Here is a 17,356-nt window from a genome sequence, read left to right as displayed (position 1 = left end):
CAAGGTGGCCATGTCATTAGTTTTTCTTCTTTTATACCCTTTCTTGCCAGCCACGCTGTGGAGTACTTGGACGCGTGTGATGGAGCATTGTCCTGCATGAAAATCATGTTTTTCTTGAAGGATGCAGACTTCTTCCTGTACCACTGCTTGAAGAAGGTGTCTTCCAGAAACTGGCAGTAGGACTGGGAGTTGAGCTTGACTCCATCCTCAACCCGAAAAGGCCCCACAAGCTCATCTTTGATGATACCAGCCCAAACCAGTACTCCACCTCCACCTTGCTGGCGTCTGAGTCGGACTGGAGCTCTCTGCCCTTTACCAATCCAGCCATGGGCCCATCCATCTGGCCCATCAAGACTCACTCTCATTTCATCAGTCCATAAAACCTTAGAAAAATCAGTCTTGAGATATTTCTTGGCCCAGTCTTGACGTTTCAGCTTGTGTGTCTTGTTCAGTGGTGGTCGTCTTTCAGCCTTTCTTACCTTGGCCATGTCTCTGAGTATTGCACACCTTGTGCTTTTGGGCACTCCAGTGATGTTGCAGCTCTGAAATATGGCCAAACTGGTGGCAAGTGGCATCTTGGCAGCTGCACGCTTGACTTTTCTCAGTTCATGGGCAGTTATTTTGCGCCTTGGTTTTTCCACACGCTTCTTGCGACCCTGTTGACTATTTTGAATGAAACGCTTGATTGTTCGATGATCACGCTTCAGAAGCTTTGCAATTTTGAGACTGCTGCATCCCTCTGCAAGATCTCACTATTTTTGACTTTTCTGAGCCTGTCAAGTCCTTCTTTTGACCCATTTTGCCAAAGGAAAGGAAGTTGCCTAATAATTATGCACACCTGATATAGGGTGTTGATGTCATTAGACCACACCCCTTCTCATTACAGAGTTGCACATCACCTAATATGCTTAATTGGTAGTAGGCTTTCGAGCCTATACAGCTTGGAGTAAGACAACATGCATGCAGAGGATGATGTGGACAAAATACTCATTTGCCTAATAATTCTGCACTCCCTGTATATTGTACCCGCACATTGTTACTGCTCTTTTGAAACAGATGCCTCCCAAAACAAATATTTTTAATCAACTATTTGCTCAAATTGCCACAGATATTCAGATATTCTTGTGTATTATGCTTTTGCTCCCTACCAAGAACTAACGCCCCAGTTCTTGACTGTTGTTTATTTTTGTTCATTTTTATTCTGACAGCTTGGTCCTTCAAGCTGGATCTCAACATTTCCCCCACTCACCTCGGGAACATGACCAAGACCGTGCATAGGGGAGTCTGGGGCTCCACCCCAGTATTGTTTAGAAGTGCTGTTTCAGAATGTAGAGAGCGGGAGCTAGAGGCAACTGAAAGAGTGACGAGAATCATAAACCAGAGGAGCAACTAGAATTGGGAGCAAGTGGCCTGGGACCCCGAAAAGGAAACCTCACATGGAAAATAAGATAGGCCTGCTACTAGAATCCGGGACTCTGACTTTTCTAGACTTTTCTAAGAGAGACTAGTCATTTAAAAGGGTGTGATCAAAGCCCAATGATCAAACACCACTGATCAATGGCCATGAGTACCATTCACAGAGAGTTGGGGAATGGCTGCAATCACAGCATTGTAAGATGGCGAAAGATGTACCCTTAGGCCCCCTCCTCAATTCAGAGATGGTCTTTCCCTTTTCACGTAAATAGCCTCCTTGAGCCTCCAGAGGAACCAGCGTTCCTCTGGTTTGAGCGCTGGCCTGTAGGTGTAAATACACTGTGGACTCCTAGCCTGACGAGTTAGCTCTTCTGTGTTGTGCCATCTGCTTCACCAGAGGTTGTTTGGTTTCCCCGATCTATAAATCTTGGCAATCCTCCTGGCACTAAACAGCGTACACTATGTTACTCTGTTTGTATCGGGTGACCCTTGGGGTGGACCAGTTTGTGGTGCAGCGTGTTTTGGGGTTTAAAAGCCACAGAGACATGGTGTTTAGAAAAAATGCATCTCAGCTGGTCCGATACTCCTGACACGTACGGGATCACTAAGGGTTTTCCCTTAGGCAGCAGTTGTCCTTCTCTCCTGGATCAGCTGGAGCTTTCTTTTGGTGCCTTACCAGTTTTGACACATGTCCAGCTGGGATAACCACATTTACGAGGGGGCTTCTTGATGTGATGTTCTTCTGCTTCCCTGGCTGCTGTGGCTGTGGGGATGGTGTTCGCTCTGTGTTGTAGTGTCCTGATGACACCCAGTTTGTGCTCCAGTGGATGATGAAAGTCAAACCTTAAATATTTATCCGTATGCGTAGGTTTACGGTACACGTCAGCTTTTAAATGTATCCCTTTACTGATGGGAATCTCACAGTCTAAGAAGGCTAACCTGCCACTTTTCATATCCTCCCTGGTGAATTTGATCTGTTGGTCCACCGAGTTAATGTGATCTGTGAATTGTGGTACGTCCTGAGATTTGCATATTAATGATCAAGGAACTGACCTCACAGTCACCTGCAGTCAGCTGAGACTGAAGAAGTCACTTGGATGAGTTGAAAACGCTACATCCAGACGAACAGAATCAATCTTTTGGGATTTACTTACCTGGATGATTGAGCATGCATCAAGACATGTCATTTAAGGGAATGAAACACATGAAAAAATGTTGAATAACAAAACTCTGATTTCCTCAAATTCTGTTCCACAGCAGGAACCAGGACCTTCAACAGAACGGGTGAAGCCAGGAGACTGGGTGTACCTTAAAGTCATTAAGAGCAGTGAAAATAGTGGAGAGAAGAACCTGGATGAATCTAAGCCATTGTAAGTCTGCCACACACGTCAACCACAAAGACAACAAATAAAGCTGAGGTAAAGCAACACTTTCAAATGCACTTTAAAACTATCTACACAATGGAACCTGTACCTGTGCCCTAGTTTATCTGGTTATATCTTTTACTGTGGTTTTAGGCCTAAAGGCAAACACTTTGGCATCAGAAAGTAAACTTTCTCACAAATTCTATAAAAGAGACCTACCCACATTTGAATGGCACATGTATATATATATATAGACCCCATGGGGGTTCCAAGAGGAGTCCCAGATGAGTTTAAAGCACATAACCAGATAGCTGCAGGGTTTTAATCCATATTCTCGTAGCTAACTATTATTAAAATGTTGATTGGATAAATTAACTGTATTACAAACAACAAAGATTCTTGAATTACTTTAGAGTTGCAAATAAGAGACTTTTGGAAGAGCAGAAAGATAATATACTTTAAAGGCATGTTGAAAGTCTTATCTTCAAAAATAATAAAAATAAATAGAAGCTTAGCAAGAGAAAGAACTCTTACTCTTCCCAAAGAGCCTGAAACAAGAAAAGCGGAGAAAATGAGGAGGAAATTCTTGTCCTAAAGGAATTGCTAGACAATATAAACCCTTGTTTTAAGGGGAAAAAAGACAACAGTATTCCAAACGTATTAGACTATAGTGGGCGGGATGCAGATGTTGAATTCATCTATCACAGGGGTGGGGAACGCCAGGCCTCAAGGGCCAGTGTCCTGCAGGTTTTAGATGTGTCCTTGAACACAGCTGATTTAAATGGATAAATGACCTCCTCAACATGTCTTGAAGTTTCCCAGAGGCCTTGTAATGAACTACTCATTACTACTGATTCAGGTGTGTTGACCCAGGGTGATATCTCGAACCTGCAGGACACCGGCCCTCGGGGCCTGGAGTTCCCCCACCCCTGGTCTATCAGAATAACTCTGTGACAGGATGTCACATGTTGGATTTGATTAAATATTTGTAGGTTTGACATAAGACCAAACAAAGTCACAGTGTAGGATGATTTGTTTTCCACCTTCAGTAGCAGGTAATTCAATTGCACATCAGCAGATTCTGCTGATCGACACCATGCAGGACATCACAACATGACACATCAACAGGAGACGAGCATTTTAATAACCTGATCTTCCTTCATAACAATATCATGCACATCAGTTATATCGTTTTACAAAAATTGACATCATGGCATAATTTTACTGGCAGCTAACCCACACTGGTTTTGTTTTCCAGAATTGTCGAGATGATTTTAGCGTAACATATTCAGGTGGAAATCTAAAAAGAAAAATATAAATAAATAAAAAGGTCCCATTCCCAGAGTTAAAGATGATTATTGTACTTCAGGTTTATGTCTTGCAAAAATGAGCCAACATTCCCTTCTCTAAGCAATCTTGCCAAGAAACATCTGGAACTTATTACATCATCTGTACCTTCAGTTAGGATTTTCTCAAAGACAAAGTTAGTGAGCTAGAAAAGAAGTACAAGAAAACATTTATTTTCCATTAATAATTTGTACACTTTATTTTAAAAAGACACAAGTGCAATAACAGGGAAAATGTCTTGTTATTATATTATTGCTTCTGAACAAAAAAGTGGAGTGTGCCATGTGAGATTTAGAGCAACAAATACTTCGCTAGCAGTCTGTCTAATTAAATATCCAGGCCTAGTGTGTGGTTTCCCCTCATTACAGGCTACAACTTGGCATGCCAACCCACTCAGTACACTCTGACAGCGCCTCAGACAGCAGATCCATTACAGACTACGGGACCCTGGACACCAGTATCTCATAAGGGTGGAAGTACGATACTGTACAATAGAATACAATAAAATTTTCAAAATAAGATCCCACAGGTTTCAAAGTGTCCGTGATGGGGCTGATTAGGATTGTGATTTCATGCATGAGGTGGGAAGTTGTATTTTCTAAAATATTTGACCAATAATATTTAAGAAATCTACTATCAGATCAATTTATTAGACATGCAGTTCTTTAAGGTAATCAAAAATGCACCTCTCTGAGAGAATCATACATTGTCATGGTCCCTCGGTCCTACCTGGCTGACATATCAGGGTTTGTTTTGTCTCTCTCTAGGCTTCCGTTTCTCTCTCCTCTCTTCTGTCTGTTATTGTTTGTTGTTGTCTGTGCTGTGAGGCAGTACTCATTCGTGTTCCTACCCTTGAGTCTACACACCTGAAGATAATCAACCCCCTCTGGCCTCTGATCTCATCATCAGCCATTACTTAAGGTAGTCATTCATTACTGGATTGTTGAACTACCTTGTTAGTTAAGCACTGGCTCCTAGCTTGTATTTTGCTCGTGTGTGTTTGCCTCAAAGGATCCGACATTGTCTTCTCCCTCTGCACAGACCTTCCCTGGATTCCCCTTCCTGGAGTGTGGTGAGTGTGCCTATTTTGAGAGAGTATTGTACTGGAGAGACAATTGAATGTTTTCGGATGCAGTTTCACCTTGGACCCCTGGAGACCCATTTTTCCACCTGCACTGTTATTTATAGCATATTCTGGTGAAAACGCTGTAAATAGAATGCGCTAAACTTTAAAATCATAAAACATCAATTATCTGTCTGCATCACTAACAGCTTTAAGCATAAGAAAATTAAATTGTTGTGAACCCATGCTTTCATTTAGTATGAAACATGTTTAACAACCATTTAGTAAATACAATAACTGAGGCCTTGGTTATAAATTCCACATTACTTTCCACGTCCGCAGGTCTGCTGGACTCTACTTGAGTAAGAGTGGCTTAACTTCAGGAACAGCTATGAGGGTGTGTGCATGGCATCATGGGCCTGCCAGTTTTTTGTCACTAATTGCACATTCACCCCAGATGGCAAACTTCAGATAAGTATGACAGGAACAGCTACTCAGCCATGGTGTCTCCAGCTCTCTGCACCAAGGTTTAAGTTACTAAGCTCCCTTAACCTTATAGTTAGAAGAGAAGGTTGTATGTTACTTTTCTCTGGTAGGGTGTCCCTAGGCAAATTAGACCATTTTAATTTCTTCCTATGTTTCATTGGCAACCTAAAGGCTGAATGCATAGCCATCTATCATGAAATCTTCTATCTATTAGGAAGTATCTCCAATGGTTTTATGTCAAGTGTCTTAGTGCCCTAGTGGTCAGTATATTGATAGGAGTTCCACAGAGATATATTTTAAGAGCTCTATTATTTACCATTTATATAAAGAATAAATCTGTCATGTATATGTTTACACTATTTTATATGCCACTTGAGAGCTTTTTCTTTTATCTGGACATTGCAAAACTGTTGTCTTCTTTTGATATATTTCAAATCTACCAAGAAGAGGCCAAGAAATCTATCAAGACATGGCATGCTCATCATTGCTACAGTAATTACAATCGCTGGTCATAGGACTTTCTAATATTAGCTGTGCTTCTTATTGAAATCTGTATTTAAAAACACAAAACAGGATTATAAAAATAATAAAAGGGAAAAAATGCATATAAATATATGTATATATACACTAACCACAAAAATGCCCAAAAGACAGCAAGTTTTTAAGCACTTGAGATACTAAATCTTCCAACTGAGACATCTAGAGAAATCTTTCCCCACCTGGTTAGAGAAGTGAAAGGCACCACACTTTTTGATATTTATGTATTCATTTGAATTTCATTTTCCTTTTATAACATACTGTTAAAAACAAAATATACAAATGTTCACAATATGTTGCCGTTGCTACAACAAGAGATGTCAGGTGTGATAATTCACAGCTTTATAATGCAGTGTTATGCTAAGAAACCTTGCATAATACTCCACGTAACTTGGCATGCACCTCACAAAATATGTAACTACACATCAGCGCCGATGTGTAGTTACACAAGAGGATACCCACAAAGGTCCAATGTCTCTTGTGGACTTAAATGGCAGGAGGCATGTCATTTTAACATTGTGGCTTATTAGGGGCATTTCTGCATGACAAAAATCAATGCTAATACTTTAAAAATACCAGCCTAAAAGGCAACATTCCCACCTACATCAGACACACCTAAATACTGTTACAAATATTGCATAAGAAATTGTTCTGAACAGAGTTTTTCACTCTAAGTGCAAATTTTACAATTACATTTTTACATTTACAATGAGATAAAAAGCACTTACACAACTAACATTTTACCAATAAATGTATGTTGCCACTTTGTGGCAGTAAGTTTTTTATCACTGTCTGGTCACTGCAGTGACGAAGCATAACACACATTTGTGTGATTTTATCAGGCACTACACATTCATTACCAGCTGGTACTAAAATACAAAGTGGTTAATAGTTTAAAAAATGTCAAAATAGGCCTTACATTCAGTGTATTCGTTTTCTTTCTAAAAAGCTTTTCAGCACGAACGTCCTCATATAATGGAGGTATTTCAGACTATAAGGTGAGATCAATCTTTCATAAGGCACTAGACTGAGAGCAACTGCCTTACAGAGGCATCAAACTGCATTAAAATCATTTCAGACTCCAAATGGAACATTTGTTTAATAAATAGAGTTAAAGAGGCACTCATCAGTGCAAATGTCTTGGTTGCTGGAAGGTAAGGAAGGTGTCTATGTGGCCATTTTCCATCTTTCCACTAACCAAAAATAATGTGTAAATTTTCTCAAACACATATGAAATGAATTGAGTGTCTAACTTCATCCTGAGGCTATAGAGAAGGCACTTAATTCTGCACTTTGCTTCTGTGCTGTTGTCTATCCCTGGAAACTATTTTTCATCTGATTCACAGTCTCCCAGGTGAAGCCTGAGTACCCCTTCAGTGTGCAGCTGCAACAAGCGGTTAAATTCAGCTGGCATTGCGTGAAAACTCGCTTTAGCTGGTTTGTCATCATAGTAGTGGTTAGTCAGGGTATAGAGGCCATATGGGTGATTACTAAAGGGCCAGAATCCATACAGATGCACATTTTCACACAATTCCAGGGCCATGCTAACCATAATTAACCCAGTGCTGAGCCGCCTTTCTTTCAGGCCTTCAGAGCTCCAGAATTGAGCCAGACTGTCAAGGTACTGAGGGTTAAAGAAAACAGGTCGAATAGGGCTTTTAAAGTCCTCTATTGTATATGCAACTCGCTGACACACAGCAGTATTTATACCAAAGGAGAAGGCAGGAAGGAGCAGCAGAGAGTTGCCGTACTTGCGAAGACTCTCCACGAATGGAAGGCGGCGTCCCACCAGGGAGCCATACCTGTGCAAAAGAAACAGCTGACTTTGAGCAACAACTCATAAGTAATGTGAGGTGACAGCAACTTTTTTTTCTTGCTTACCTCTGTGTGAAGATGCTTGGGTTTGCTGTCACAAGGCTAGTTTTGCTGCCAACATCTTTCTCATATCCATTTTCCAAAGGAGGTAAGTTGCACCTTAACAAACAAAAAAGTAGACACAGAAATGGTTACGTGGAATTTCCACTCTGGATTTGGTCTACATTGGACACTTTTCTCACCTGATAACAAAGTCAGATGAATCAATCATTTTTCCACAGCTGCTCTCAGACAGGATCCCACCATTCCCAACTACTGAACAAGTGTTCCATTTCTTATTTGAGAAAGGATTCTCCTGGAATAGACAGCGACAAATAAGGCATTATAAAAAAACATTTACAAAAACATTTACATTGTTGCTGATGTCAAATGTTGAAGCAAAAAGGATTTATATATAATCTTTCCTCATCAATTCACACATGTTTTCTGGCAATTTAAACTGATACTGAACTAAATCAGCATTTGTTGCTTTGCTGGTTGAGATGCTACTATATCACCTTAGCTTTTGTGGTTTGGTAGCTTACATACTTTTATATCTTTCATTCTGGATTTGACTTTATTTCTGTAACACTTCAAAACAACATAACAGCTGACCGAATTGCAGTACAAACAGAGTAATTAAAATGTTAAAAAAAAATAAGATAACAAGAACAGAAGAATAAATCAGTACAGGTACAAACAAAGAGCGAGAGGTTAAACACAGATAACAACTCACACTGGGTTAAAAGCCAAGGAAAAAAGCTGTGTTCTTAAATGATTTTTAAAAACAGCAAGAGATGAAGCCTGCCTGGCAGCTCATTCCACATTTTAGGAGGCAAAACTGCAAAGGCTGTGCCTCCTCTGGATTTATAAAATGTCTACGGGACAATCAAAAGCATCTGGTTATCTGATGTAAGAGCATGTGAAGGCATGTAAAGGTGAAGCAGCTCAGACAAATAAGAAGGGGCAAGACCATTAAGACACTTAAAAACAAATAAAAGAATTTGAAATGGATGAAATGACTGCATGTCTGTCATTACTATGCAGCTTTTCTGCTTCTGCTTTTATACTGGTGTATACTTTATACTTAGTTTGTATCCGTTTGAGGGGGTGTAGCATTTAAGTTCCAGTTTGTAATACTTCTAAAAACATATTTTTAAAAGTGATGGTGCATTACTTACATATGGCTGTGTATGTATTTACATAAGCAACCCCCAGCCCCTCCCGCCTCACACACACACACACACACACACACACACACACACACACACACACACACACACACACACACACAAAAACAAAAAACCCTACCTTTGTAAAAATGCTGAACAGCTCTTTGTTCACCTGTAGAGTCCTCTTCTTTTCCCCATCATAAACGAGCTTCAACCCCACTGGAGTGTTATTCTTGGTAATGATGGCTTTGTCAATGCCATTGCACTTACGTCTCAGATCAGTTCTGGGGAACATAAAACACTTTGTTGACACAGGCTAGCGATTTACCAGACAAACTGGTTTGCAGTTATTAACTGGGAACAGAAATATTGCTTTTCTCAAAATACAAGCTATCTGGATTGTCATATAATTCCATATTATGCAGTAAATTAGAAGAATTTTTTAGGGAATAACATTAGTTTATTAAAAACATGACAATGGTGGGATCTCGAATAAAAATAAATTTTAATGCCATTATAAGAAATGCATATTAGCCATGTGTCTGAAAGCCTGTGTGACATCTAAGAAAACTGTCAATATTTAAAGTTGATGCTTGTTTAATTTATACTAACAGACATTGCCAATCTAAATGAAACCACTGCTATCGGTCCCTTAACGTAATGCCAAGGAATACCATTTCTTTAATGCTTTTGATTCTCTTCATGTTCATTGATGTGTTCAGTGAAATTGTTCAGTGTGAGTAAATAGACAGAGAGAGATGAGACATCAGTACACCCACAGGGCAGGAGAGCAAACAACAGGTGAGTGAGGGGAGGAACAAACACTGATCAATATAAAGTTATACAAGAAAAGGTTAAAAATAAAATAAAAGAGCAGTGTATTACAACACAGTTAGCTTTAGTAATCGGTATAAAAAAATCTTTCTTTCAGCTGTAGGTAACAAATACAACAACAACTCCTGTTAATGTTTTATGCAGCTCGAGCTAATAGAAAGTCTCAGTCATATAGTCTTAAAGAGATATTTACCCACATGGTAAATATCACAAGTATTCTTTGTTGTGCCTACAGAGATATTATGTCAAAGTCATCGTCCCTCATTGCAGGGCTCCTTTGGTTTAAGCTACTGGCTCACTGACTCCTACATGAGGCTGATGACACCTGATACCTGATAAGCTGATACCTCAATCAAATCTTTGCATAAAAAAATCCTGTTATCGATACACTATTTGAATATATTGTGGTAGGAATCATATTATGCTTGCAGAGCTCATCTGTGACTTTAATTGTATTTTATTTTTAATTAAAAATTTACTCGAGCAGACACACACACTCCTATTTAGTAAAAAGTTTTACTTTGATTTGTAATTTCTATAGAAAAAAATCGAAAGTGTTGGCAAATTGGTTCTTACCTGAATTTTAAGTAATTCTCCTCCTGCTTCTTCCAGGTTTGATTGTAACGCTCTTGTACCTTGCTAATGATTTCCCTGTGACACACACAAACACACAGTCAACAGAATCATATCTGCACAGCTGACTTTGCACAGCTCATTTTTGATGATGGCATAAACAAAGAGGTTTCTCAGGGAAATTCTGAGACTGTTATGTTTTCTCTCACTTGCAGCCTTTGCAAATTTCTGAGGGCTTTGCGGCATGTTTCTTTTGAGAAGCTGGTTGGTGAGGCTCCACATGTCTGCAAAAAAACACAAACAAACAACAAAAACAAAGAAAACTGGTCAGATTAAGTAATATAGATCAGGAAAATGCAGAAAAAAGAGATGACATATTATAACAGCATTTCATTGTTGTTGTCAGTTGTTCACACATCCTGGGTGGAAAAGGTGTGATTCAGAGTGACGTATTGTTCCAGTCAGTGTCAAGCACTGTACTTAAAACTTGCTTGTTGTCCTTTTTTTCCAGTTTGTGCAACTAAATAATTATAATACATAATATAATTATATTACATCATATCACAGCAACTGTTCCTACTTTTTAACTGATCCGACAAATTACTTAACGTAATTATTTACAAAGGACAGTTGGACTGAATGATATGTTATCCTGGGTCCTTCCAACCTGCATAAAGATTAAATAATCTTGCATGCAATTGGTGTTCATGACTTGAACACTTCTTCGTGCAAATGATAGCCTCAGTTTCCTGTTCCTAGCTGGCAGCAGTGACAGTGTGTGGTGACCTGCTGCTGTAGCCCACCTGCTTCAAGGTTCAACATGTTGTAAGGAACCTTGGAGTCATTTTTGACCAAGACATGTCCTTCAATGCACATATTAAACAAATATGTAATATGCTTTCTTCCATTTGCACAACATCTCCAAAATTAGAAATATCCTGTCTCACAGTTACGCTGAAAAACTAGTTCGTGCATTTATTACTTCCAGGCTGGACTACTGTAATTCATTATTATCAGGATGTCCTAAAACCTCCCTGAAAAGCCTTCAGTTAATCCAAAATGCTACAGCAAGAGTTACTGACAGGAACTAGAAAGAGAGAGCATATTTCTCCTATATTGGTTTCCCTTCATTTGCTCCCTGTTAAATCCAGAATTGAATTCAAAATCCTGCTCCTCACATACAAGGTCTTAAATAATCAGGCCCCATCTTATCTTAATGACATTGTAGTACCATATCACCCTATTAGAGCACTTCGTTCTCGCACTGCAGGCTTACTTGTTGTTCCTAGAGTATTTAAAAGTAGAATGGGAGGGAGAGCCTCCAGTTTGGAGACAGACACTATCTCTACTTTCAAGATTAGGCTTAAAACTTTCCTTTTTGCTAAAGCATATAGTTAGGGCTGGACCAGGTGACCCTGAATCCTCCCTTAGTTATGCTGCAATAGGCATAAGCTGCTGGGGGATTCCCATGATTCATTGAGTTTTTCCTTTTCAGTCACCTTTTTCACTCACTATGTGTTAACAGACCTCTCTGCATTGAATCGTACTTGTTATTAATCTCTGGCTCTCTTCCACAGCATGTTTTTATCCTGTTTTCCTTCTCTCACCCCAACCGGTCGCAGCAGATGGCCCCGCCCCTCCCTCATCCTGGTTCTGCCGGAGGTTTCTTCCTGTTAAAAGGGAGTTTTTCCTTCCCACTGTCCCCAAAATGCTTGCTCATAGGGGGTCATATGATTGTTGGGTTTTTCTCTGTATGTATTATTGTAGGGTCTACCTTAAAATATAAAGCGCCTTGAGGCGAGTGTTGTTGTGATTTGGCGCTATATAAATAAAATTTAATTTAATTTAATTTAATCTTCAGTGTACCCTTTCAAATAAAGCTGTCTATAGCAAATACTTCAGCTTCTACACCTCTTTTCAGAAGATAGTTCTGCTTCTTCTGCTTTTTTCAGCAGATAATTTCCACTACACAACTTTCACACTGCATTCTCGCAGGAAATGCAACTTTTTCTAGTTTTTACTATTATTATTGTTGTTGTTGTTAAATAATGATAAAAAGAAACATTTTATTGCTATTAATAGTAGCTATGTGATATTATATCGAGACTTATGTTTGGATAGGGTTTAAAATATTTAGTTTAATGAATCAAAACTAATTCAGTCCTACCTAAGTGGTAAAACGGAATATACACAATAATGCAACAGCCATCATATACAGCACACCATGTCTAAGTCAATCTTTGACAGGGGTGCGTTGGTCTAAATAAGGCTTGCTATTCAAATAATAAATAAATAAAGCAATGCATATTTACAACCATATGCGCATAGTACACTCCTTGAGAAATTTAGCCACAGTTATAAAACTATAGAGTTATCTGTCTTAGATTGCAGAAAATTTGTTTTGCAAGCTGATCGATGAATATCTTTCATTTCAAAGAGACTTGGGGGGGTTTTTCTCAAAGTCTGTCCTGCTTAAGCTCAATGTATGTCTCAGTCCGGGGGTTACGACTGCTGCAGAAGGATCGAACTAGAGTGAAACGAATTAAACTGAGCAATGAATACAAAACTGTATGAATTAGTGTAACTTACAGTTAAAGTGTATCAGCAGAATTCAGCTAAAGGGCAACAGTAACTTTCCTGGGCGAGCCTGGACTCCCGAGGCCCTTAACCCTTACGCTGACTCACTCAACAGCCTAATATCTAAATGTAGCTTAAATACAAGAATTTTATCATGTCTTTTTCAACACTTAACACCTTTTCGTTTTCATATTTCAAAAGGTTATTACATTTTCATATTTCAGATTTGAGGTATATTTCTTCAGCTCCAAAAAGGCTGAATATATTATTTAAATATCTAGGCTACAGGTCCATATGTCCCCAAACCTTGACCCCAAGACGCTGGCAGTCGCATTATTTATCAGAAAACATCATAACAGAAATACTGAAAAAGTCCTTTACTTTTGACACTTTAGCTTCACTTTAAGGAAATGTACTTAAGTGTGCCTATGTGCCTATGGCACACTTATTACTATTTGGCAGATTTATTATTGTTATTATTATTATTATTATCATTATTCCGCCTAAAATTTTGATCACGCCCCACAGCTTTGAGACAACCCCCAGATTTGTTATACCATTTCATGCGGCTCGATAGGGAATGGTGTGCTATGGGAAAGGGCCTGAAAAAAGGTCCCAACCCAGGCCACTTTGAAGGTCCACCACTCGGCCATACTTTGTCATAGAAACATCATTTAAACTTCTACAGGTCACAAGACTTTGGACTTTTATTGACCAAATCCATGTTGTGAGTGTGGAGAATAATTTGAAAAAAAGGTCTTTCTCTTCCTTTCCCACCCAAACCGTTTGCCCTACATGTATAATTTATACATCAAAACGTAGCTATCGTTGTCTACTTTCATCCAGTGTCTTCCTCACTGAGATCATATTTACGGTTTTCTCACAAATGCCATCAAAGCGCAGCCTCCTCCCTCTCTGTCCCCGTAGACGGCCATTCTAAACCTGCTCTCAATTTTCGGTTCAAATTTAACATCAGAGCGTGTCTTTACACTGTCACCACGTCAGTATAATACACTCTACAGGCATGGAAATTTTATATGTTGTAGTCTGGAAGTTCCTACCACTCACAGTCAAAGAATCTTTGTGATCGGACCTACAGTTTTCTCTTGGGAACAATTTGTTTCAGAGTTTAATTCCTGTTTGCCGTTCTCTGTGTTTGACCCCAAATGCAGTGTGTGTGTGTGTGTCCCAGCCCCTCCTGCCACTCACACGAGTTACTATAGCAACCAGCCTTAACAGCTATGAACTGATGATTGTTTAAAAGTCAACGGTTTTTATCTCCAACCACATACATCCTGTCTTCTGACAACTACCTTTGTGAATATGAGCTCGAAACATACTCTGATGAGTAAAATTAAGTGCAAAACCGTCCTAAAATTGTGAATGTAACCTACAAGCATACTTTAACAGCAAAAATTAAGTAGCAAATCACCCTACCTTTGTTAATAAGAGCTAGAAACACACTCTGACGGGTACAATTAAGTGCCAAGCCATGCTACTTTTGTGAATGTGACCTACAAGCGTACTTTAACCGGTAAAATGAAGTGGCAAACCGTCCTGGCTTTATGAATATGAGCTACAAGCATACTCTGATGGCCAAAAGTAGCAAACTGTCATACCTACTTAAATTTATGCTGGAATTACTCTGTGACAGCAGAAATGTGCATAAACTACTTACGGTAGGACGTTTTGCCAAAGTAGGATGGTTTATCAGAACACCGGCATAGGCACAATTAAAATTTCTTCAGAAATGTTCACTTTCTAGTTTCACATTGCTGTTGCTAGTTGTTGCTACTTTTATAAGGTGAGCACAATCGTTCTTCCACAGCCTCTTTAGTTTTTGCTCTCTAGGCACAAATGTAGTTATGCACTCACTTGCCGTCCAACTTGTACCAGATGAGAGTGGTCATCAGGCTCCCCAGACAGACGAGAGTGATCATGAGAGACAAGAAAGACTTCGAGAGCTGTCCCCTCATACCTCTCCCCTCCTGTTAGTCTTTCCCTTTAGAGGCCCACCTTTGTCTGTCTCCCTCCCTCTCTTCCTCCTTGTCCTGCTTTTACCTTGCACAACACGCGCTTGTTTTATCTACCCTGTCCCGTTGCCTATGTTCTCATATTTCCAAACTCGGTTTGCACTGCCACGAAGTACTTCACAAGCACACACGCCGGCTCAGTGAAGGCTGTTAATCTTTTTCCTCATGCCTGTCTGCTGTTTTACGCACTCATCACTCCCGCCCCCCTCGCTCACTCTCTTCCTGTCTCATTTGCCTCTGTGGTTCAAATCCCTCCTCGATAAATTAAGCACCAGAAATTCAGTCATTTCTGTCTGTCTAGTATGATTTCTTTTCCGCCAGACTGGTTGAGACAAGTTTGAGCCCCTGTGCGCACTTCTGTAACTCTTGTTTCCTCTCGTTACACTTTGGTGGCAGTCAGCCGAGATGAAACCGATAGAACGTTCCTCCACATCCCTCTTAAATTCTCGCCACTTCTGCTTTGCTCGTCCGCCTTCTTTATGTTGTCGCGCACCTTTTTTGTCATTTGCTCACACGAGGAAAGTCCGCCATTTCTTCATCTACAGCTCTGTTTTAGCCCCATTCTCTCGGGCTTCTGTGTGTACTTTCCCCTCCCTCTGCCCACATTGGCTAAACCCCTCTGCACTAAAAGCACGTAGTAACATGAGTGCCCTGTACTGAATTAGCTCACAGTTGTCTCTTGACTCGACTGGTTCGTGTGTTGGTGAGAGTGTGTGTGATAAGAAACACGTTCAAAATCAATGAGAGTCAGAGGAGGCAGGAGCCTATGATCGCCCCTCCAATCAGAGGGACTCTTAAAACCTACCAAACTCTTATTAACGCACACAAAAGCTTCTTTGATTCGCGTGTGAAACTTTGCAAGCTTACAGCTGGTCTTTCTCTATGTAACTAACAGCTGGAAAAAATGAGAGAAAGAGGAAGCCATAATTTCTAACTTTTTCTATGTTGCCAATTGTGTGGTGGAAGTGGAATTAAATTCTTGGAGTAAATCATAATGAGGATTATGTTAAACGTTGCATTTATGGGAATTTTTTTTCACAATGAATAACCATAAACAGATGGTTACTCCCACACTAATTCTAGTTGTCAGTGGTAAATTTCTTTTTCTCTCTCTCTCTCTTTGCAATAAAGGCATAATTCCTACATGCTATGGGATACCAGTTGTATCACAGCAACTTCACTTTAAGTTTTTTAAGTTCTTTGGAGTTTTGCATCCATGTTTATTATAAGGCGTTTTCTGTTTGGTTTCAGCTGCAGCTCATTGGAGATGATGCCATTTCCACTCAAACACCCCATTAGCTATTTAAGCACATTAAACATTCATAATGTTTTAACAGAGGAGTTTTCCTCAGCGTTATGCAGTCCTGTGAGTGCAAGAAGCCTCGAGTCTCTCTAATGATGGAGGATTGTGTTGTTAACTTTTTATTGTACACCTGTCATGAGTAGTAATGAACAGGGTTGTAGCTGTGAATGTCTATATGTTCCCAAAGCTGCTCTGTTGGATTAAAATCTGATAATTCTGGAGGCCATTTGAGTACAGTGAACTCATTGTCATGTTCGAGAAACCATTTGTGAAATGGCATGTTATCCTACTGAACATATCAGCAGATAATGTACACTGGAACATGGTTAGCACAAACAGGGTGGGGATTTGAGACTTTGCTCAGTTGGAACTAAAGGAGCCAAAGTGTGCCAAGAAAATATCCCTCACATTGATACACCCTGACAGCAGCAGTCTGAACTGTTATACCGTTGATACAAGACAGGATGAATCCATGTTTTCATGTTGTTTACACAAATTCTGACTCTACCATCTTAATGTCACAGTAGAGATCAAGATTTTTCCAATCTTCTTGTCCAATTTTGCTGTTCCTATGTGAATAGTAGCTGCAGTTTTACATTCTTTGGCCATGATTATACTCAGCTGCAGACACTGACGCAAACAGCTGGAGGCTCCAAGTCTGAGTAGTCAATGGCGATGTCAGCGTCAACCTCAATTTTATTTCTCTAGGACATTTCATTGTATGCAGACATAAAGATAAAAGCATGAAAATCAGGTCTACAATGGCTTAAGGCAATAAAATAACAACAAAATAAAACTTT

At 39.7% G+C, this 17,356-nt stretch overlaps 1 protein-coding gene across 1 annotated transcript; it reads right to left on the bottom strand.

The window, feature by feature from the left end:
- Positions 1 to 3,971: 3,971 nt before the first annotated feature.
- On the bottom strand, positions 3,972 to 15,956 carry st8sia6 (ST8 alpha-N-acetyl-neuraminide alpha-2,8-sialyltransferase 6). The gene is made up of 7 exons (XM_084925346.1): positions 15,096 to 15,956; positions 10,853 to 10,927; positions 10,647 to 10,721; positions 9,376 to 9,520; positions 8,268 to 8,380; positions 8,092 to 8,184; positions 3,972 to 8,012 (listed from the first exon to the last, which is right to left on the bottom strand). The coding sequence occupies exons 1-7, from the start codon at positions 15,194 to 15,196 to the stop codon at positions 7,535 to 7,537; spliced, it is 1,080 nt and encodes a 359-aa protein (XP_084781472.1). The 5' UTR covers positions 15,197 to 15,956; the 3' UTR covers positions 3,972 to 7,534.
- Between the last annotated feature and the right edge of the window lie 1,400 nt (positions 15,957 to 17,356).

This window comes from Perissodus microlepis, chromosome 4, assembly GCF_051167445.1.
Source record: "Perissodus microlepis isolate ML-2025 ecotype Zambia chromosome 4, ASM5116744v1, whole genome shotgun sequence".
Taxonomy (NCBI): domain Eukaryota; kingdom Metazoa; phylum Chordata; class Actinopteri; order Cichliformes; family Cichlidae; genus Perissodus; species Perissodus microlepis.
Note: the sequence above shows the minus strand (reverse complement) of the source record. Positions and strands in the feature narration are given on the sequence as shown.